Below are 23,374 nucleotides of genomic sequence, written 5' to 3' on the forward strand. Positions count from 1 at the left end.
AATTATGGCCTTTCAACTCTTCGCAGCCTCTTTTTGGTAATCAAAATTTTTATACGTAAATAAAACAAATCAACATATATAAAGCACAAGTAAATATACAGAAATGGACATACTATAGTTTCGGATTTACAAACTAGAATCCCCATGAATGTATAAACAGAAAATGACAGTTGAAAAGCAACGGTTCCAAAATGTTGCTATAAAAAAGGGTAGTTTAAGCAGCAAAGAGGATGAACAAGCTAGAATAAATGTGTGAAGGAAGAGAACAAAGAAGCAGGAAAGGGTGGAATCCCAAGATGTAAAAATTAAATTAGAATAGATTTTCAAATATTGGGCGTTAATTAGGAGTTAATATTGGGAGTATTTGATTAAGGAAGTTTTTAAAAATATAGAATTATTCCCATTTCTATTGAATTATTTTATCATAAAAAAACTCAAGCCTGCCATTAGAGTTTCCAACTATGTAGGGTGACCGTTTGACGTCCATATTTTAGACCTTATGTTCGTTAAATTATACCTTTAATCGCACGTTTAGTTTGTCCATTGTACGCAAGACTATGCGAACAAAAAATTTGATAAAAACTCAGTTATTAATATCAACAATGTAGTTTGGTGAAATTTAGTTTGGTTATAGGGAAGGAAGGAGTTTAAACTCAAATTTATTTAAAACTTTAGCAATTAGGTAACTGATTTATGGATAACTGGGTAAAACAATCAAATTCTCATAGTTCAAATAATGGAATCTGTTATATTGCGTGGTTAATTTTCAATATAACAGCAGCCAATCTGGAATAGTACAAGGAAACTCAAGGCCAACAGCGATAGCCATGAGGAATATCACTTCTTTATTGATGCGATTACCATTAGAACATTTTTATGCAGTAACTAAGCATGTGTAAAGCTACTATTGATGTTAGATAGCTGATCATTGATTTTCCTTGAGTGGACTTTATAAGTTTTTAATGCCATTCCATTAAAAAGACGAGACTTTATGATCTGTTGTATATGACAATCTGAAATAGTGCAAAGTGAATGTCAATATGAAATAGGGACGCGGGAAGTTCGTTTAAGCGGACAAATTTGTCGCCACACACGGTTAATAGAACGCTTCATTAAGTGCATTGATTAAATAATTGCTTAGTTTTACTTCAGCTTTCAACTAGTAGTTGTGATTTGTAAAATGCATTAAGTACCAAAGTTTGAAATACATCGCTGTCTCAGATATGATTTTGAAAAATAAATAAAACTTTTCTGGCATGGAAAACCCCTTTGAAACATTAGGTACTGATCTGTTTGGAGAATCGTAAGAAACCTATAACCACAATAGGTACTTATATTAATATATTTAGCTCCTATCACTACAATATCTGTAATACATATTTTTACGACAATTATGGTTTGACGATTTCTTACTTCCCTTGAAGCAAATTGGTACAAACATTTTTACTTAAGCAAGGCACTTACTTGCATGGTACTCTACAGTTGGATTCACAAGTTTTCATTAATTTATATTTTTCTTCCATGAAATTGCATCCTCTGTTAGGCAATCCAGGTTCAGAATCTAAAGGGAAAAAAATGTTATCCGTGTAAGAACGAAACATGAAGAATTTTTTTACCATTTATCTTTCGTATATTTTTCGTATTGTTTTCCTATTTCTTACAAAAAAGCGCATGACGGAAAAACGAGAAAGGGGTGTTATTCATATCACACATTTTAATTGGCCATTAATTTACCGTACAATGAATATTAGGACCAGAAATGATAATTGCTTTAGAAAAAGATAGTTTCTTCGATAATTCGAGCCAAATTCAAGACACAATGGGACTCAATTTACCCAGATTGTCTGATATTTCATATTGGAAATAAAAGGGTGGTATCCCAGCGATGGCTGGTCAATACGAATTCTGCATCCGACTTGCACCGACAGCAGTGCTGACATAAAATGTTCTCAGTGGTAGACGGATCATGGATTAGAGTCCCGTTGCAGTCAGGCTAACAGTGGGAGGTTTTTGTGAATTCCTCTATGTAACTCAAATGTGGGTAAGTTTCATCAAAAAGTCCTCCACTAAGGCAAATTTCTCCCGATACTTGATCGAGGCGTTCCCTTGTCTTCTGGATTGGGTTTAAAATTACAAGGCTTCGGAGTTGAACATAAGTAGTCTTAAACACGAAAAATTGGGTCAGCTGTTCAACGACGGTTATAAAATAAAAGTAATGGATACGAATTTGACTTAGTTCACTAATGATTTTGATTCAAGCTAAAAATGAATTCGCCCAACTTTGTTTATAAATTTGACGCATTTTGTGTCTGAATTTGATTTTGTTTCTGTATTAATTTGACTTAATTTTTTAATAAAAGTCTAAGAACATATATTAAGAACATTTCTGGCAGAAACCCCTGTTTAGCAAGAATACTTTGCTTCTAATTAGAAATTTTTAATTAAAATTGTCTGATATTTTTCAAGTGAAAATAAAAGTAATAAATATTAATTTTCGATCTAGTCTAAATTTGTAAATGAATTTGACACAGTTTGTATGTGAGTTCTATTTAACTTACATAGAAATTTAATTTAATTTTTATACCAAGAATTAAAAGATACATATTAAGGGAGATGATTGTGGGACATCCTATATGACATGAATATTATGTTTACTTTGGGAATTTATAAGATTATATAGTACTTTAAGACCATATAGTACTTTTATAAGACCATATATTACTTTTATATACTACTTTTATAAGACCATATAGTACTTTTCTAAGACCATATAGTACTTTTATAATACCATATATTACTATTATAAGACCATACATTACTTTTATAAGACTATATAGTACTTTTATAAGACCATATAGTATATTTACAGTGGAAATAAAAGCTCAAACTTACAAGAACAAGCTTCCGTAATAGTTGAAAATATTCGTGGGTGTGAATGATTATAGCACTCTTCCCAAAACACATTAAGACATTCATAGATGCAAGTCTGAAGAAATTAATGACATAAAGGAAACATTTTTATTACTGCAGGCAATAATAAAACATACTTAAAATTTTTAAAAAATCTGAAGACTCCATAAAAACTATAATTAAATTAATTATAACTTTTATAGAGAGTATAATTATAATCATAATTAATCAAAAGATGATATGAATATATTTGATACGGCATTATTACAGAATTAAATAGAGAGTGATTAATCTTTTAGATTGGGTGTTGAGCTAAAAGTAAATTGATTATTTTTAATAAATTTTGATCAGATCTTGAGGCTCTAAGACTCAATCTTTTTGGTTCGAGGAAGTGACCTCAAATATGCTAATTAATAAGTGCTGATTCGATTTTAAGCTGCTGTTGTTGTTGTAGTTCACTTACGTCGCACGAGAGCTGCACAATGGGCTATTGGCGACGGTCTGGAAAGCATCCCTGAGGATGATCCGAAGACATACCATCACAATTTTGACCCTCTGAGGAGGGGATGGCACTCCCGCTTCTGTAGCCTGATGACCTGCGCGTGAAGTCGAGCACTTTACGGTAGAACAGTTTAACGAGGACCAATACAGCACACTCTCGGTCCCTACACAGACTAATCTAGGTGATCACCCACCCGCACACTGACAGTAGCCAGTGATGCTTGACTTCGGTGATCTGCCGGGAACCGTGTCTTAACGATCAGTCCACTGCGGGACCTATTTTAAGCTGCAAAATCAGACAGAAAAACGCTTTTTCTCTGAATAGACGTACCTTTTTTTCGACACATCCGAATTCCTGACACCCAAAATATAGGAAGATAGCTGCAGTTTTGGAATTATGGTCCCAATAGTTTCGTCAAGAGAGAGGTCCAAAGTTTGACGCACGTAATGTTAATTTTACTTTTTGCGCAGTTCGCAATACCTCGATAACTTTTTAAGTGCATTAAAAAATTATTGCGCATGATTATTAAAATATTTTTCCACTATTATAAAATTATTCGTTTTGTAGGTTCCAAAATTAATTCCATCCAGACAATTCCATACAAAAATTCAATTATAGTTGCCTTTATTTTTTTATTTACTAATATTCAAAAATATTTTGAATTGTTAAGTATGCAATTTTTATCATTATTATTATTATACAATTTTATTTTATACATCATTTTGAATAATATAATTTCACGTGACAGAAATATCATATTTGAGTGAAATCGGTCGAATAGTTCCTGAGAAATTGAATTTTAAGTCGCATATTAAAATAAAACCCTATAGTTCCTTCCGTTTTTTAACAACTGAAGAAAGTAAACTGAAAACTTTCTCTGACACAATAAAATAAAAAAAATTTAAGAAAAACAACATCCTTGCAAAACTTATTCTGCTTAAGATAGTTTATTTATATAAGTATATTAGGATGTTTAAGATAGTATATTAGGACGTAACTTTTAAAAAAAGAAATTATATTGGTTACAGAAGTACCTGTTGTGAAGTGGGTCCAGTTCTATGATTCTTGACCCATTCTTCTTCATAGTCACGACAATCTGTTTTGTACGGTGACTTCAGCTTATGATCTTCTTCCTTATAGATAAAAGCATTTATGTATATTTACAGTCTGAAACAAACAAAGAAGTAATTCGGATATTCTGCACTAGTGAATAAGTAATTATTCCATAAATAATTTCACAACGATATATAAAAAAGAACAGTTTTTTAAAGATGTGCCAATTTATCTAACGCAGTGGGGAAAAAACTCCAGTGAGAAAAGTAAATTTGTCGCATTCAACTGTAGAAAGAATTAGGTTGCTTAGAAAAAATGTTTTTCAATCGCAAACCACCTTATTTCAATGTAGATTCCACCATGCTGTGCTGTTATTTTCTTGCCGAATAAGACTCTTTGGTACACCCAACGCAAACCACAAGATTGTATCAAGGTCACTGGATTATTTTGGGTTAACTACTGTGGTTTGACGATCATTCAAATATGTAAAGCTGGTATGAACATTCAATCTAAATTAGGGTATTAAATCCAAAAACAAAAACTAGTTTACAAACTAGATCTGTTTTTTTTTCCTTAGTTCATGCCAAAGCTGCCTATAGCCGCCTGGTCCATCTAACTTACACTTTTGTCTTCGTTTAGCAGCATATTAATCCGTATGGCATGCATATGTCAGCCTGTTCTGGTCTCCCTTGTTTAGGATCGGTGTTAAGAGAAAAAACAAAGTCTCGAACCTTTTAGTTTTATGTTTGTCTGTGAATGTTTTATCTTGAAACAATGTGATGCATTTGCTTTCTGATGTTATTTCTTGAACAATTTTAATTTGACGCTAGCTTTTTAAATTTTACAATCTTTTCTTGCCGTTATGATTTGCAATCTTCCAAAAAGTAATTGTGGTTTGTAATTCTCACCAAATGGCTTCATTTTGAGCAATCTATTTTAATTTAGAGTCATAAAACGGACTTATTTTCAGACTTAAACTTATAAATTCTATAAATTTCTTCAAGCGTGAACTGTTTTGACTTCGGAAAATTTAGACACCTTAATATTAATTTCACTTTCTGCGTTTTCCCTGCATTAAATAAGTCGCTTTTATCAATTTTCACATTTCAAGAACTTTTCGACTTATCACTTTCATATTTCAGATTTTTTCATTTAAAACTAAATAAATTAAATGAATGTAACATTAAACTTTCTCGACCATTAGCAATTTAAAAAATAAAAAAAAACTAAAAATAATATTTTTTTTACGTGGAATAACCTTTAGCAAGTTTATATAGCAATTTTTTACGCGGAATAAGTAATTTTTATAATTGCGTATGAATTTCAGAATTCGCCTTATTTGTTACAAAGATATGGCTTAATATGCAAAAAATAAAATAATCTTCAAGGGGCCCTCCGTTTCAACTGCTCTCCTTCTTAAACTATTGGAACTCTGCTTTCCAGATTGTAGCTAACCCTTATTTTGGGGGACAATCCGTCGCAAAAAAATATTTAACCAATTGAAATTTGTTTTTGTATCTGATTTCACAGCTTAAAATATCGTCTACATAAATTAATTTGCATATTTTGAGGTACGCTTTCCCACCATAAAGAATGAATTCTGGTACATAAAATTGCGATTATTAAATCAAAAATTATTAAAGGCGTTATATACATTCTTATAACGTTGAAAAAATTCTTTTTAACCCTCTATGCTCGCTTTTTTACCCTTTCAGTCATCTGCTTTCAGCCACCACATCAAAAAACCATACTTATCCTTACATTACAGAATTATACTCAATGCTTCATGCCATTGGCTTGGGAGATATGTAACATTTAAAATATCATTTTATGAACTGAGTTTAATTATAATAGCGTTTTTCTTTCTTGGAATGTTTTTTTAATCCTATCTCTTATGTTTTCCAGTAAAGATTTATTCCAACTATAAAGACAAATATAGCTAAAAGTGTAAATCAAATACGACACCCAAAGTTAAAAACAAAATTTCATTGCTCCTCAACTTCCAATCTTGCAGAATAGTATGTTACTTAATAAGACAAGTTAGCAACAAAGAAATTATAGAAAAAAAATTTAATTAAAAAACTGCATTCACGGATCCATAAATCATTAAACTTTTAAAATAGGGGAATAGTACTGTACCCTCGCGAAACAAGTATACAAGGAAAGGTACATTATCACATGAAAAAGTAACATCAGTAAATGAAAGAGTAATAACTTACCAGGGTAACATGTATTTTATACTTCTTATTTGGCTCTAGAACAACTCCGTCAAAATGTGGTTCAATTAGCGTGAATGGTGAATGTACAGAAAGAAGAGCACTTGGTGTAGAAAAATGATCAAAATGGTCCGTTTCATCCAATAGAACCTCAAAGGCATCAGCAACAATAGCTTGTCTTGCATCTAAAGGATATTTTGCTTTCTTTAGACTACAAAATATTGTATCCTTGTATTTTAAAAAATAGATTTTAAAAAATACAAGGTTTGGGCATTAATTTCATGGACTCATTTACACTCATGTCCATAAATTAAGGATAATGAAGTTCAGGCACAGAAAGAGACAGAAGGCAAACAAATTTGACTTATTTGTAAAGTCTATGTATTAAACAAAAGGTAAAGAACAAAAAAGATGCTATATGTTTGACATAATTAATAAAAATTGCAATTTTTACTCCCTGGAGCAAATTTCAAAGAAGAACCTATTTACAAAAAACAGTATAACATGGTTAGTATGATGGTTAATACGGAGTATGTCTCCCGGACGATGCAATACAGGCCGTACAAAGCCTAGGCATGCTGAGTATCAAATTATCAATCGATCTTGGGGAATATTACACCACTTATCAAGCAATGCCCTCCGAAAGTCCGGTAGACAGGTAGGAGGGGGTTGACAGGCTGCAATTCGTCGGCCAAGCATATCCCACTCATGCTCTATTGGATTCAAGTCCGGTGAGTATGCTGGCCAATCCATACGGGTGATATCCTCCGATTGAAGGCATTCGTCTACAATGTTTGCACGGTGAGGACGGGCGTTGTCGTCCATAAACAGAAATTCAGCACCCATGGCACCCTGAAACAAACGTACATGTTGTTCCAGAATGACATCCTTATAGATGTGGCCTGTCATCGTTACACCCTGAATATGCAGGTCAGTTCTGGAACCATGAATAATTCCTCCCCAAACGAGCCATCCTGCACCACCGTAACGGTGTCGTTCAATGGTGTTGTCTTGGTGGTAACGGGTACCTGGCTCTCTCCATATGAAAGTCCGGCAAGAATCAGACTGCAAACTAAACCTGGACACGTCGGAAAACATCACACAAGATCACTGTTGCGGTGTCCACAATGCATGCTCTATACTCCAGGCTAATCGCAGGCGACAATGAGTTGCGGTAAGTGGAACACATCTGACAGGCCTACGAGCATATAGACCAATGTGCCTTAAGCGTCTGTACACGGTCTGCCTTGAAACTGTCGTACTGGTAGCTGAAGAGAGCTGACGAGACAGGTCTGATGCTGTGCTCCGTCTGTTTCTTTTGGCAGTAACTGCCAAATACCGGTCTTCATTCGGCGTTGTAACTCGGGGGCGACCTGTGCTATAACGTCTACTCACATTACCATCATCTTGGAATCGTTGCCAAATCTGGAGATGACACTCTGGGTGATTCCAAGTTCCTCGGATACTTCCAGCTGGGTACGTCCACATTCCAGTCGTCCGATGATTCTGCCACGTAAAAAATCATCCAAATGCTTCCTTTGTGCCATAACTATGCGGTTATTGCACTGAAAGGCTTTCAAAGCGCTTGTGAACAATTTTACTTCTTTGCCACCATTCCTTATATACCTCTCTCTTACACTCTCGTCATTGTGTTGTGACGTACTACCAGCGTCATCTAGTGGTTTCCTGTAATTTGCATATTCTTCTTCAGGATGTGTGTGATAATTCTACAGGTGAAATTTTAATTTTGGAGTTTGATTTCCGTGTGATTCTGAATTATCCTTAATTTATGGACATGAGTGTAATATTTCCCAAACGTATGGTGTGAATTTCACATCTATGTATTACGTTTCGAAGTAACCTTCAGGCTTAAGGATGTTGAGCTCCAGAATAGATGAGCATTCAGAAGGAAGACTTTAAAAATTGTTTCTAAAACTTTTACAGCAAGATTCAGAAGTGAATTACAGCAGATTTGGGTTACTTTGAAGCATATTAAGAGGGTATGTAATTTACATAATATTCAGGAGTTATTAATTGAGCCCTGTAAATCAAAGGTTGTCTTCGAAAGTGCTTGTGAGATATGAACATGATTTTTCAAAAAGTTGGATCCACATTAGTATGCCTTTCATGAAATGTAAATTAGATATGAGCAGTTTATATACGATTGAGGTGCGGAAAGTAAAATAAGTATAGGAAATACAAGAAATGAACATTTTGCAGTTGCAGTAGCGTGTAGCCCTTAGCAGTAGCGTGCTTTATGCAGATTATCAAGTAGAAATGAGGTTATTTATAGTTTGTTTTTTACTTCAATTAAGTCTGTGTTATTATTCGCTTGTAAAAATAAGTTTTTCAGTTGCCTTGGAAGCATGAACATTAAATCTTTTCTGCTACAGTTAGGATAAGAGCAAAAATTCTTCATTGGTTTTGAGACATGAACTTGTGACCTTCTCTATCACAGTCTAGAACTTTAGTTAGTCAACAATTCTAGACTAATAAAATGCGATATTAATATCAAAATGCTTATACTATGCTAAAATTTTGAAATTTCTATGCCTATTTTACCGCAAAGATGGCCTAAAAGCACTTTTTTAATCCCTAGTAGCGAAAGCTCGAAATCTTTTTTTTTTCTTTTAGAAAAAAAAATTCTTATGGTTTTAGCATTTCTTTTATGTGGGTCCATTTTTCATTTTTAAACTTATACTTGTGTATCACATCACCTCGATTTTATATTATGCACTATGTTTGAATGCAGAAGATAAATAGCATTATATAATTTGAAAAATTCAATATTCCTTATTAAATATCACAAGGCGACCCACGGGTCTAAATAGTATTTGCTGCAAATTGGATTGAGTTTTATCCACTAGTTTTCTTACAATTGGTCATTTAAGACTGTTTTACAATAAAAATGGCCACCATATATTAGGCAGGTACATTAAATAAATGTGAAAAATAGTACATATAACTCCAGTCTGTTTAGATTTACTTTTTCAAACTTATCTGTCAGAATTGTATTTGACATATCCAAAAAAAAGTGAGTTTAACGATTTGTGAAAAAAGTCTATGCCATCAACAAATATTCTAGTTAATGTCAAATCAGTAAGACAACATTGTATGTATTATACCATCATAATTAAATTTACTAAAACCACGGAAATGAAATGAAAGTAAAAATAAAACACACAGATTTAGGAAAATATTACTAGGATACTTAACATATTTAAATTACCATATTTAAAAGAGAAAAACAGAAATAGAAAGGGAAGGAACATTAACGTAACAAAAATGGCTGGAACAAATGGCAACGGAACCGAATTGGCAGGACTGAAACGACAAGATATAAACGGCAGGACTAAAACGTCCTGCTTCGAGCGGTACTAGGAGGCGAGAAACCGAATGAGACAATGACTTTTTTTTATTTGTTTATTGTTCCTTGTTCTTTGTTTTTACTTGTTACATCATTGCCATTGGAAATAAAAAAGAATAAGTACTCAATACTAAAGTCATCTTTAGTTTAAAAGAAATGAGTATTGACTACTCATTAAAGTTCATAAATTTTAAGCCAATACATTTCACCAGATAGAACTAATATCACTCAAATATCCATAACTCAATCGCTAACTCATAATATCCATAACCATAACTCAACTCCTGTTACAAAAATGTCTACTTTAAAAATTCTTGTTTTTTTTAAAAAATAAATAAATAAATAAACGTGAAATAAACAATATCAAAATCATTTAATCATTAAAAACATCTTTAAAAAATATAGTTAAGATTAAATCAATGTAGTACAACACTCTACCCTAACAACCCAATTACACCAAAGTACAATTAAATACCTATATACCTATAACTACCTATAAGAATTACATAATTTACCATATTAGATGTTGTTTTTATTTTCATTAGATAGATAGAACATATTTACCCATTTTTTCTGGTGTAGTCTCTTTGGATGCTAAAAAGAAATCAAGTGAATTAAAAGAAATTTCAAATCATATCTGCTTTCAGATAATTCAAAAAACATTTAACCACTCCTAACAATTAAAATCAGTGTGTTTGTTAGTTGGTTATACATTTTTACTCGATGATTTTAGATTTGAATGTTTTGAGAATTGTGACATACTTTCCTAAAACAAAATTTAGTCCCCCCCCCCTGCTACACACTGCTTCCTCATTGAATAATCGGAGAAAAATTATCAAATAATTTTATGCACAATATATTTTATGCACAATATATTGCATGCATTTATTTTTACTCAAGTCATAACGTTCAGAGAGTTAAACATGAAAGTGACACTATTTTAAAGTGTCACTGAAAATAATAATAAAAAAAAAATCCGAAAAAAAATGATGAAATTATAAAAAATCTGGAAAATAAAAGATATAACCTTTTCATCTGCCCACACGATTATATCCGCAAAAAAAGTGCTTTCTATGCTAGTGCTAGAGTGTTCTTTGCTGATATAATCGTGTGAGCTGATAAAAAGATTATATCTTTAATTTTACGGATTTTTTTAAAAATTTTATCCTTTTTTTCGGATTTTTTTTTTTATTATTTTTTTTCTCAGTTTTTTGTTATTTTTATTATTATTTTTCCTTCTCCCCCTTTTTTTTCATATGTCTGTAATTTTCCTTTGTTTTATCTTCATTTGGAACTTCTTTGTTTTATTTTCATATCTTCATTATATATATATATATATATATATATAAATATATATATATATATATATATATATATATTAGGAGGAGATAACCTTAAGGTTAGGCTATTGATAAATTATGACTGAGTCCTAGAGCTGATAGAATATTACTAAATCAAAAGATATTTAAGGGTGTTTGTTTTTCTTTCGCACACTATATAATTGCAAATAAGACAGTGATTTGCTTTATGTATACTTATGGATACGATACAATGTCTCATAATCATTTTAGTTAACTCTTCTGTTATTAATATACATAGCTGGAAAAATCATCGAATACTTTGTTTTCAATTTCAAAAAAAAAGTGCAGCCATTTACAAAAAAAAAAAAAAAAAAAAAAAAAAAAAAATTCAGTTATGTAACTATTACAATCGAATAGCTCATAACTATTTCGGTTTGAAAAAAATACGCACTTTTATATATGAGAAGAATGGGATACCTGCAAGTGACGTAGTGTGGGTATCTCGATCCTGATTGGTTGTTGAAACTTGTTATTTTCTTACGTTAGCAACTGTTCTTTCAATTTTATTTCAAGTTAGCCAAGCCCGTTATTACCAATTCTCTTAAGTGACAAAGCCTATATTCTTTTTTTCCACAAAGATATCAATTCTTTCACAATATATTTACACAAATACTTAACACAAAGACAGGTATGAAGCCATATAGAACATTATCAAGCTTATTATGCTTCGAACTCAATTGTACAAGTGTAGAACTTAAGTAAGCTTACACTTTGTCGATGACTTGAACTGAAGCCGCCTGGCAGTCAGAAGGGTACACGTAATTTAGTGATCCTATGGATGTTTTTTAATAACAATAATCGCGATGATTATAAGATGATGTGGAAAAAAAGCTTATACATTTCAATATGTAGCCGTTTTGAAGTTGGAAGAGTATCTATAAGCATAGGACTTACGTTTGGGTAGATACTTTGTGTGGGACTATAACTGTAATCATTCAGTCAGAAAAGTTAGAGTATTTAAATGATCCTACACACTTCTGTGTATAACTGTATCTGTAATCACTTTCATGATAGAAAAATTTAAGTAAAGAATTAAAGTAACGCTACGCATTTAGATATATAATGGTAGCTTTAACACTTTTTATAGTTGAGAACAGGTGAAGCTACGCATTTAGATATATAATGGTAGCTTTAACACTTTTTATAGTTGAGAACAGGTGAAGCTAAGGATTTTATATACTGTTTGTACTGTATACTTGATTAAATAGATAAAGAAATACTTACGAAATATTTTTAAATTTCTCTCAATGTCCCTTTTTTTAGATTGCTGATTTGAAATAGCCAAATTATTCAAAGAATAACAATGATGCATTACGCAACTTATATAGAATGGTCCTTCAAGACGGGCTCTGTCAAAATAAATAAATAAAAAAATAAAAAAAAAATTAAAAAAACTGTTTTAATAAAGTAAACCGGAATGTAAAATATCACATCTGTAAAACATATACATAAAAATCCGCTCTCTAGTTCGGCGATTGTCATTTACAGATTCTTACATTTGAATCTGTAAATGAAATGTAACGATGTAATTCTTACATTTTTTGGCAGCAAGAGAAAAACAGGGGGAGGGGAAACATTTTATCGTGCATTTTGTTTTGTTTTTCAATCCCTACTGCGTAAGTTCACACTCTCCCTACATCTTGTTCAAATTTTCAATCGTTAATAAAATACTTTTAATTCCACCACACAAATTCAAATACATTTTTGTAAACTTGTAGTGGATGACATATGATTTTTACACATTTTTTTCAAATATTGAACAATTAATTAAATAGGGAATAAACGAAGTGGAATTTTCTGATTGGCTTAGCGTTAGTAATTGTTTTAAATTTTACTATAAGTGATTCAGTTTCTCACATATTTTGTAAATAACATCAGTGATAATTTCTAACTTATAGCTCTATTGGAGCAAAAAAGTTGTTGATTGTGCACATTTAAATATTTAATTATTTTATATTCGCTGCGTCGGATAATTCAATAAAGAACATTACTAAGTGCCACGTGTGGCTCACGTCACCAAATTTACACTTTTTTAGTTGGCTGATACCACGCTACTTTTTTCTCCCAATTCCTTCTATTAGTTCACACTCACCTTACACACCGAAGAGCCTATACATTATGACCACCCTCCATCTATAACAATGGGCTCGCCCAGGCTTTCATGGTTTCTCGCCCAGGAACAATGTTTTCATGGGGCACATTAGGACCCATAATCCTCATAGAACAATCCCTGACGTCTGTAAGCTACTTGAACACAGTTCACCCATTCATGGCAATAGTTTTTCCTGCGGGGGATGGTGTTTACCAACAGGATAATGCACCATGCCATAAGGGTCGAATCGTCATGGATTGGTTCGAGGAACATTTCAGTGACCTTCACGTCATGTCTTGGCCCCCGAATTCACCTGACCTTAATCCAATAGAGCATTTGTGGTCCTACTTGCAAAACCAAATTCGTGCTGCCACGCTACCCCCTCGCAATGTGAGGGAATTGCAGGACCAGTTGGTGAGTGCTTGGTACCAGATACCTCAGACTACCTATCAGCACCTTGTGGAATCAATACCACGGCGGGTGCTAGCAGTTTTGAGGGCTATAGGTGGTCCTACATGTTATTAGCAGGGTGGTCATAATGTAATGGCTCTTTGGTGTGTATATTAATATATATTTTGTTCAAATTTTTAATCGTTCATAAAATGTTTTTTATTTATCCACTCAAGTTCAAATGCATTTTTTTAAAATTGTAGTGAATGACACTTTATATATATATACGGTTTTTTCAAATATTAATTCATTAATTAAGCTTAATTAATTCATTTTAGATTAGATTCACAATTACAGTCAGAAAAAAATTATTTAATAAAAAGTTACCGAAGTAAAATTTTTCTTTGTTGGTCTAAGTATGAATTGACTCTATTTTTTTTTTTTTTTTTACATTACTTATTTTACTTTGAAATAAACTTCAGATTAGTGATTGATATTAGTATCAGTACGAGAAATAAGGTAAATTTCAAAAAGGAAAAAAAAAGCTTGTGCACTAACTGCTTGTTTTATTTTGTAAAACTTCCTTTCAGAAAATTTTTTAATAAAAAATACTATTTTTTGAACTGTACATATTATGAACAAATTCGTATATAATTTCAAAGCTATTCATCATTTCGACTTGCATTTTATCACGTTCAATTCTGCATGAAGAGCTACATCGGAAAATGTACTTCATATGTTTAGATAGCTTCTAGGTAGATATATAAAACGTGCACATAAGTATAAGTCAATAGAAGTACTTTTTATAAATAAAGCACTTTTTACATTTATACTATTTAATCTGTTGACTCTTGTATACTCTCACTCGATTGAACATAAAATACTACATAGAGCACTATACTTCACTTGTTTAGATAGCTATGTTAGATGTGTAAACAGGCGCAAATACAAATTTGTAATCTTTGTATATAAAACCCATATAACTTCTCAACTATTAGTTCGATTAGATCGTAATTGATTTAATTCAATTTAGTGTGAAGGAAATACATCGGAAATAGTGCCTCAGTTGCCTGTTTGGAAGAAATTCAATCCCACTTCCCTAAAATCCCTCCCATTTTACTCAAAAAAAAAAGAGAAAAATAGGTAAGTTTCGAAGCACCATTTATAATGATATAAATAGGTTTTCCGCCGAAACTTAAAAAAAAAAAAAAATAATAAAAAAAAAAATAAAAAAAAATGGGGCGTTAATTTGCTTTTGGCGTTTAACTTTTGGCGAAACACACTTTTTGTTGCTATAATAACTGGAACATATATTTCATGAAAACCATATGAAATTGTGCTCAAGACGAATTGCTCAAGCGAAATATTGTTGCGATTATATTTCGTTCACCAGGAGTTGTCACTTGGCTCCACCTCCTCGGACGAAGAGTTCATTTCAGCGCGGGGGAGTAAGAGGAAAAACTTCTCTGCACCTGAAATTGAGACAACCCTTAATGTGCACCAAACGGAAACAGTGAATTCTTTTTCAGTCACTAACTTCGCTTTATCATCTGCTATGATACCTCTCGTTACTCTAGCTAATTAAATATATTGCAGCAAAATGTCTCAAAAAGGACAAACTATTCATTAGAAATATCAAATTTATGAAATATTTAAGGTTAAAAAAAAAGCACATTAAGATTGCGAAATAAATATTTCAGTCATACGATCGCTAAATAGCAACCTTGTTCAGGATTGTTCACATCATTCTCCCAAAAATAGCAAATTATTTCGTCGGATACGACATGATGAAGATAGAGCTAAGTGCCAACTCCTGGTGAACGAAAGATAGTTGTACCACGACAAATTGTTAGTTCGATTAGTTGTGCCAAAGATGAATTGTTTCGACGAGTTGCTTCCACGAAGAATTGTTCACCACGACGAACTGTGCTCACGACAAGTTGTCCTTGCCACGAGATGTACTTACAATGAATTATCGCTGCAAATTGTGCTCACGACGGACAGTCCTTTGATAAATTGTGCACGATGAATTGTCGCTACGGCAAATTGACGCAGAGCCCAACAAGTCAAACAGAAACTGGTGGTGGCGGTATGACGCTTTGTGGTTTGCTCTCATGTGGTATAACAGATCCTGAAAACTATGTTACGTCCCTCTCCCTCACTGCGCACCACAGGAAATGATTTGAGACATAGAATAGAGCAATTCGAACGTAAAATTTTATTTAAGTTCTTTGAAGCTAAAATTGTGATGTTTTATGCTATTTTTTTTAAAATAAATTAAACTGAATTAATGTCAAAATTAATTGATGACTAGGAAATATTTAGGTTGTAAAACAAATCTTTGACTGAATCAAATTCTTATGCTTGACAAGATACGTTGACGACACGTTTGCCTCTGATTATTGATACTGATATAGTCTGATATAGTGATACTGCTCTTCAAAAGATATTTTTTACTGTCAATTAGGATCTAACCAACATTCAATTCAGAATCGGAAATTAATTTTGAAATTAAATGTGAAGTTAACATTAAACAGTTTTTTTTTATTTTTTTTTTTACTCACACAATCAGTAAAAATGTTGATTTTCTTTAATGCATCATTTTTACATTCTTACCGTTTATAAGAATCTTCTATTTTTACAACTTCTCCTGAGGGTTGGTAGGCATTCAAGAAATCTGCTCGAAATCTGTGAAAAGACTTTTCTTCAAATCGTGTGAATGGTTGTCTAGGTACCTGTATGATGCTATAAATTAATTATATGTTACAATACAATTAATAGTTAACAAACTATTAAAGGTGAGCAGTGGTGACTCAGGCGATAGAGCGTTCGCCTTCCAATGAGGTAAACTATTGTTCGTTATAGTATATATAATCACAAATAATAAAACATAATTAATTAATCGGCGTTGTATTTAATTAAATTCACGTTAATTAACAGTCTAACTTACGTTTAGAGACTTAGCTCAATATTAACACGCCATCTTGTTTATAAACGATCAGCTGACGCTGAGGTCGTAGGTCGATCACATGTCTGTGTATCAGTAATAGTTTTATTCTCGAGTTGCAAATACCCTATTTCCGTTGATTTTAAAATACCCACTTTCATTCAAACACATTTTAAGCGAATTACTATAAACAAACTAAGCACATGGGATTAGTTAACTTTAGGAATGCTAATTTGGCGATGCCCCCGTAAATGTTCATTGAATTTATCGAATTTATCTGACAAAGTGAATAAATACTTAAAGGAGGTAAGTGCACGCAACTTTTTTTACCAAACAGAGCTATAAGCTAAGACTGATATAGTATAACCAAATATAAGCATATTATCTTTAAAATGCTTGCGAATTATCTATAGTTAAATTAAAAAAAATATCTAACGCTTAACCAATCAGAAATTTTCATTTCGTATCTCGCTCAAACGGTTCGTCGTAAAAATATTTTAATGTTGTTAGTAACCTTCTCGTGCTTTGAAATATTTGCATGTTAAATTTCATCGCTTTCGGTCGGAAGTTTTAGGAGTCTATAAAGGACACACATACAGACACACATTTATTTATATATAGAGAGAGATTTCCAAATAAAAAAGAGTTCCACTTAAGTAATGCAAATTTTTTACGTGAACTTAAGCTGTTATTTCTGAGGAATCAACTTACCCGTTTACTACAAAATCTCATATAATGGCACTGAAAATTACTGAGTTTTTTTATTAATAATTTACCTGCTTGCAACTAAGAACTTTATTTTGTACCCTTCATTCCTGATATTGGTATTTTTTGACAAAAGTAACTGTCTCTTTTATTATTTTAGACTTCATCTTCTATTCAATATATCTCTGGAACTAATAGCGAGAGTCAAAAAGTATTTTGTCCACAATTACAAATATTATTTATTCAAAAATAATTGGATACTTGCAACTCAAGTAGAATACCTCTTGTTGGCCCGAATAGCGAGGTTGTGCTTGACGTGTTAACGTTACAGCTATTTTGATTGTCTTGCTTTATTATAGCGCTGAATCAATTTAATTCATATTTAATTGGATACCTAGATGTGACGTAACGAGTGTTTGTCAAATCCGATTGGTGCTGAATCGTGGCATAAACAACTGCCAATTCCATGTAAAAAAATAAATCATACTTATCTTATATTATTACTTAACTTACTAAATATCAAAAACAGTTTGATTTGTTAGGTATGCAAAGTGTTACATCAATTCAATCCACGTAATGTTAAAAGAAACCTGTGTTTGAAGGAAATCGGTCAAATAGTTTTTGAGATGACGAAATACGCAAAAATAGAAATTAAATTAGTATTCAGGGGTCTAAACTTTTGACTGCTCCCTGTACTTAGTAAGAGGACCACATTGTCCCAGACTGCGGTACATTCCCATACTTAGAAGAACAAAAATTCAAATAAATTATATAGAAAAGTATAAGCAAGTATGTTTTTGTGCATGTTTTCGAGACTTAAAATATCGTCTTAACGAATCAGTCCTTGTATGTGAAAATCGGCTTATTAGATCAAAATTAGAATAAGTTTTTTTTTTTTCTAAATTTATTTTTTGCACATCGTGCATGTCGCCATTTCTTTCTTTATTTATTTATTTGAAACACAATGCGTTATTAAAATCTAAAATAAATGACGAAGAAATTTGCGGTAAACTCCGTTCAGTGTTAAGAAATTGTAGAATAACAACAAAACTTACATAGAAATTCGACATATTTAAATCCGCTCCGCAATAGAGAGGATGGTCGACGCAAAATTTCTCCGGATCTTCAACGTATGAGCAATCAGATTGGTATCTGCTACAAAAAACACTTCTCTTCACTCTAGAAAAATAACAAAACATTTCCCATTGTATAACTGTTAAACGTTTCTGTATTAATGTATATACAGAGTTGATTTGGTACAGCGGTTTCAAACTTGGAGCATAATACGCACCATTAAGGTTCAGAATTGCATGAAAAATTCGCTGCTACGGGAACTTGCTTGACTAATTGTTCGTGCACATTTAAATCGTACTTAAATCTAATTGATCATAATTTTATGTTAATTTAATTTTTTATAATAACTATTTCCCCGAAACTGCATTCAAATGATCTCAGATTTAGCTTTTATATAGCACTTTAATAATTTGGCGACTAACTTGCAACGCTCACTAATTTGATTGCTAAATCAGTAAATTACGATTAATAAAAATTTATTTCTCGATTTATTCGGGTGCAATTTTTGAAAATGATAATTGGAAATATAGATCTCACATAAAATTAATATAAGTTAAATAAATAATACCGGTGCAAATGCACACAAACAGTTGGTTCATAATATCAGAGCGTCCCTTGAGGATTACGATAATATTTTTGACTATGAAGAGTTGCAGTGCAACTCATTATCCTTATAATGTATCGAGTCTCCCCTCCTAGCTCGGACACACTCTATTGAATCACTCTACAAACAGGGTTCTATATGGTCACGATCCTTATTAAAAATAAAATGTAAAAATAGACACATTGGATACTGCAAATTTATATTCAATGAAAAGAAAAAGAAATACGTCGTCTAATCCATACATGTCCTTAACGTGAGAGGGGAAACTCAAAAATATCAAAACCTGTTTAAATGTGTAAAGAAAGGATGATTATTAGAAGCGCCCTCATATTTTCATCCAGCAAATAAACAGAGTTTCACTTACATTTTAACGGGGCTCCTCGTAGTGTACTCTGAATTATACTATATCTGCTATGATTTTGCCTCCTTCTTCGTGTTTTTATGTATTTTGAGAGTTCTGCACTATCTTTAATGTTATAAAATTGCTTTATAGGAATGCTGGTGGTTTTTCACATGAAAAAAATGACCCACTAGGTAACAAAAAAGTGAATTTGGACATTGTTTTTCCTCAAGGAAAACTATACGTATGGGTGACTTTAATCCTCATTGTACCAGATGGAACTCAACTCAACCTGCTTGAACCTCATTTACCAACCTTCTGATCTACCTACTTATTTTTTACAAACATTGATCTTAGTATTAGTTAAGAATGGAGGCTGCTTCAGGGGTGACTCGCGGGAGTCACTATTGTTCAGTATCGGAGTCAAGTAGCGGATTGATGACCGCCACCAATCTGTTACTTGCGTGCCCTTAGATGGACTCCGTGGTGCCACTGATAGTGACAGTTATTGATATTTTCTAAGGCTGAAAATGGCAAGGTGTTCAGTTTCACAAACCAAAATAAAATCAGCATAACAGCCTCGACACCGTGTAATTTTGCTACATTATTCCTGATAGCTTTGACGAATCATTCAAATGTACCAAACACTTCATCCAGTAAAGTATCCCCATTTCTTATTCACAAGGCTCTTCTTTCCGTACTGGGAGAAGTCGCCTCTGTGAAGAAGTCAATATTTTATTTAGTTGTACGAATATGTGTTCTTTCAGAATTATTGCCGCACCTATTAAATCGCTAATTATCTCTCGAGGTGTAATATCAGAAGCAGAATTTATAAACGACGAAGAAAAAATGCTTTTTGAAAAGCGTAGAGATAAAAATGGGACAGCAGCTAGTAGGATTAAGATTCAGAGGGACGGTAATCCAGTCTCTACCAAACAAACATCTTATCCTGACATTTAACACACCTAGGTTACCATCTTCTGTAAAACTTGTGTGATATAACAGCCCAGTTCATGTGTGCCAAATGCTTTGAAATGCTTCGAATGTCAAAGATTTGGTAACGCTAGCTGTACTGTGGAATAAATTTCTGAACCCCAGTATAATAGAAGGTCTGCTATCTTAAAATGGAGCGCGTGTCTCTACTTAAGTGAGCAACGCTTAATGTTACTACACAATGAGCAAGTCATAATAAAAAGAGTGATATAATCATTGTTGTTGTAGATCTACAATTGCGCTCGACTTTCGTCAGAAAAAAAATTTTGCCCGGATATCACTTTCCGACAAATGATGATGTGCAAATCTACAATTATAATCGGCACCATGCGATGAATTCGACAGTAAAATCTGCTGCAGACGTTCTGCTTGGAGTTGTTTGATCATTGAGCATACAGTCCCTATCTTGCTCCCAGCGACTTTCACCAGAAGAAATTTCTGTACCAGCACAACCGGTTCTAAAGCTTTAAGAGAAGCTCTCAGACTGACTCTTCCCTTATATTTATTTTTACTGCTTCTTTTTTCTACTTAGTAAGGAAAACTGAGTGATAATACTTACGGGTTGGTATCACAAATGGTCACAGCAGGTCTTATGACATTATCGGGCTCCTGTATTTCTATATCTATGGTCGTCGGATAGGTGTAGAAATGGATGAGGAACTCTGAAATCTGGTAAGCGAATCCGCCAAAACAAACAATGAAAACAATGCCTTTAAAAGCTTCCCAGACAACTTCTCTTAATTTATTCAAACGTTCTGCACGTTTACGATCTTCTTTCGTGATAGAAATATGAACTACTTTGCTGCTGGGTATCTGAAAATTAGAAAAAGTTTTTAAAAACATAGAATAAAAGGAGATTTTTGAATTTATTCTTCGTGTTAGGTTCGCTACGATACACTTTTAATTAAAGCAATTTTATTTAACTTTATAACTTTCGTTGAACAGCCGACCCAATTTTGTGATTACGACTACTACTGTTCAACTCCGCAGCCTTGTAATTTTGAACCCAATCCAGAAGACAAGGAAGCTCCTGGATCAGTACCCCCAGAGGTATGATTTGTTATGGTAAAATGGGGGACTTTGTGACTCCACAGATCTTATATGCCTCAGTCACAGGGAATCTTCGGCAGGGGAACCCACGACCTCTTGGAAATGGGTCCAGTGCCCTACCAACCAGCCTAATTAAGGAAATTGAAAAATTTCTGTCTGAAATAAATTAGTTTTTAAAATCAAATGAATATTAAAAGTCGGATAAAAATTTTAAAAACGAACCACTTTTTAAAAGAGTCTTGGGGGATTATATTTCTTTTTTTTTTCATTTTAGATTAAATTATTCTTATTTTTATTTCAACTAATTGGTAATATGAAAAATAATACTATCTATAATAAAGTCCTTCTTAACTCAGAATTCATGAAATTTTTCAAATTGCGTCATAGAATACTCCAGTAAACTGTCGTATAGTACTCCCGTTATTCTCGCATTTGCAGTAGGAACGACAGCAGAAGGGCCGGGATAGCCTGGTCGGTAGGGCGCTGGGCCCATGTCCGAGAGTTCGTAGGTTCGAATCCCGTCGACCGGAGACTCCCCGTGTAGTAAAATGGTGAGTGATGCACGTTAAATCTGTCCAGTCACAAAGTCCTCCATGTTCCCATAAAAAATCAATATCTCTGGGGGTACTGAATTGGAGATAGATCGTTCTCTGATTCAGGTCAAAATTACCATCTCTGGATGAATGGATGTGTGAATGGGTCACACCCTATAAACGGGTGTGACGTATGGGTGCGGCAGAAGTTGAATTCTTGGCCATAGATGGCGCCACTGGAAAACAAGAACAATCGCACCCCTCTGTCTTAACAGGCATACGCCAACAACAACAACGACAGTAGGAAGTACAGTAGGAATATTCGAGACATTAAGAACGAAATTACCATTTTTTCAATGAGCTTTTGAATCATTTATGAGTAGTGAAGGGCAAAATATAATTTTCAATCGAATTTTCTAAACTACTAATCATACATTAAACCACAAGAAGTTTGCTACCACAAGAAAAATATTTTCTAAAAAGCGGAGCAAGTTGGCGTCTTAGTTTAAGATATAATTTAATTTTAAAATCAGTTTTAAGCTTCTTTTATTTTAATTTTAATATTTTTTTGTTTTATTATTTTTTGATTTACACGAATTTTTTATTTAGCTAACATTTTGAAGAAAAGCAAAATGATAAAAAAAGAAAATTCAAAATGACACGGAAAACTGAGATAAATTAAAAACTCTGAACTTTTCTTACATCTTTCTTATGGTCATCCTGTACCATAGAGGATACATCATTTTCTCTCCGATAATAGAACAAATCTCCCATTTTCTCCTTCTTCGAATACTTCAAAGTACAAAAATATATATACTTAAACAACAATACAATATATTCCAATACAGTTGTAATAGAACAGCAAAAGAAACTATAACCATAGCTATATATATATATATATATATATATATATATATCGATAGATAAATAGATAGGTAGATATGCGAGAGTGTGCTCGGTTGTATATGTAATTAAAGTTTATATGTGTTAAAAATTCAAATCAAAAAAGCATTATTTTAATTTCCTTTTCATTCATTTATTCTTTAAATTGAATTAAACTTATATATATATATATATATATATATATATATATATATATATATATATATATATATATATATATATATATATATATATATATGGTGTAACTTATTATGTTATTATTACGATCTAATGTATCATGATGTATCAAAAAATACCAAATTTTGCAACCCATTATAAAACCCTATTTTCTGCT

At 32.5% G+C, this 23,374-nt stretch overlaps 1 protein-coding gene across 1 annotated transcript in view; it reads right to left on the reverse strand.

Annotated features, from left to right (window-relative positions):
* Positions 1–22,962, reverse strand: part of LOC107441653 (degenerin-like protein asic-2) — a 31,587-nt gene extending 8,625 nt beyond the window's left edge. Inside the window, exons 1-10 of the mRNA XM_043054912.3 lie at positions 22,840–22,962; positions 21,114–21,367; positions 18,599–18,722; positions 16,508–16,626; positions 12,634–12,758; positions 10,613–10,642; positions 6,685–6,866; positions 4,447–4,545; positions 2,893–2,986; positions 1,465–1,561 (exon numbers count right to left, since the gene is read on the reverse strand). Of these exons, the coding sequence (XP_042910846.3) occupies positions 1,465–1,561; positions 2,893–2,986; positions 4,447–4,545; positions 6,685–6,866; positions 10,613–10,642; positions 12,634–12,758; positions 16,508–16,626; positions 18,599–18,722; positions 21,114–21,367; positions 22,840–22,911 (1,196 nt within the window). The 5' untranslated portion in view covers positions 22,912–22,962. The remainder of the gene's footprint in view (positions 1–1,464; positions 1,562–2,892; positions 2,987–4,446; positions 4,546–6,684; positions 6,867–10,612; positions 10,643–12,633; positions 12,759–16,507; positions 16,627–18,598; positions 18,723–21,113; positions 21,368–22,839) is intronic.
* Positions 22,963–23,374: the final 412 nt, after the last annotated feature.

This window comes from Parasteatoda tepidariorum, chromosome 8 (genome assembly GCF_982258835.1).
Source record: "Parasteatoda tepidariorum strain Cologne lab strain chromosome 8, Ptep-v5.0, whole genome shotgun sequence".
NCBI lineage: Eukaryota > Metazoa > Arthropoda > Arachnida > Araneae > Theridiidae > Parasteatoda > Parasteatoda tepidariorum.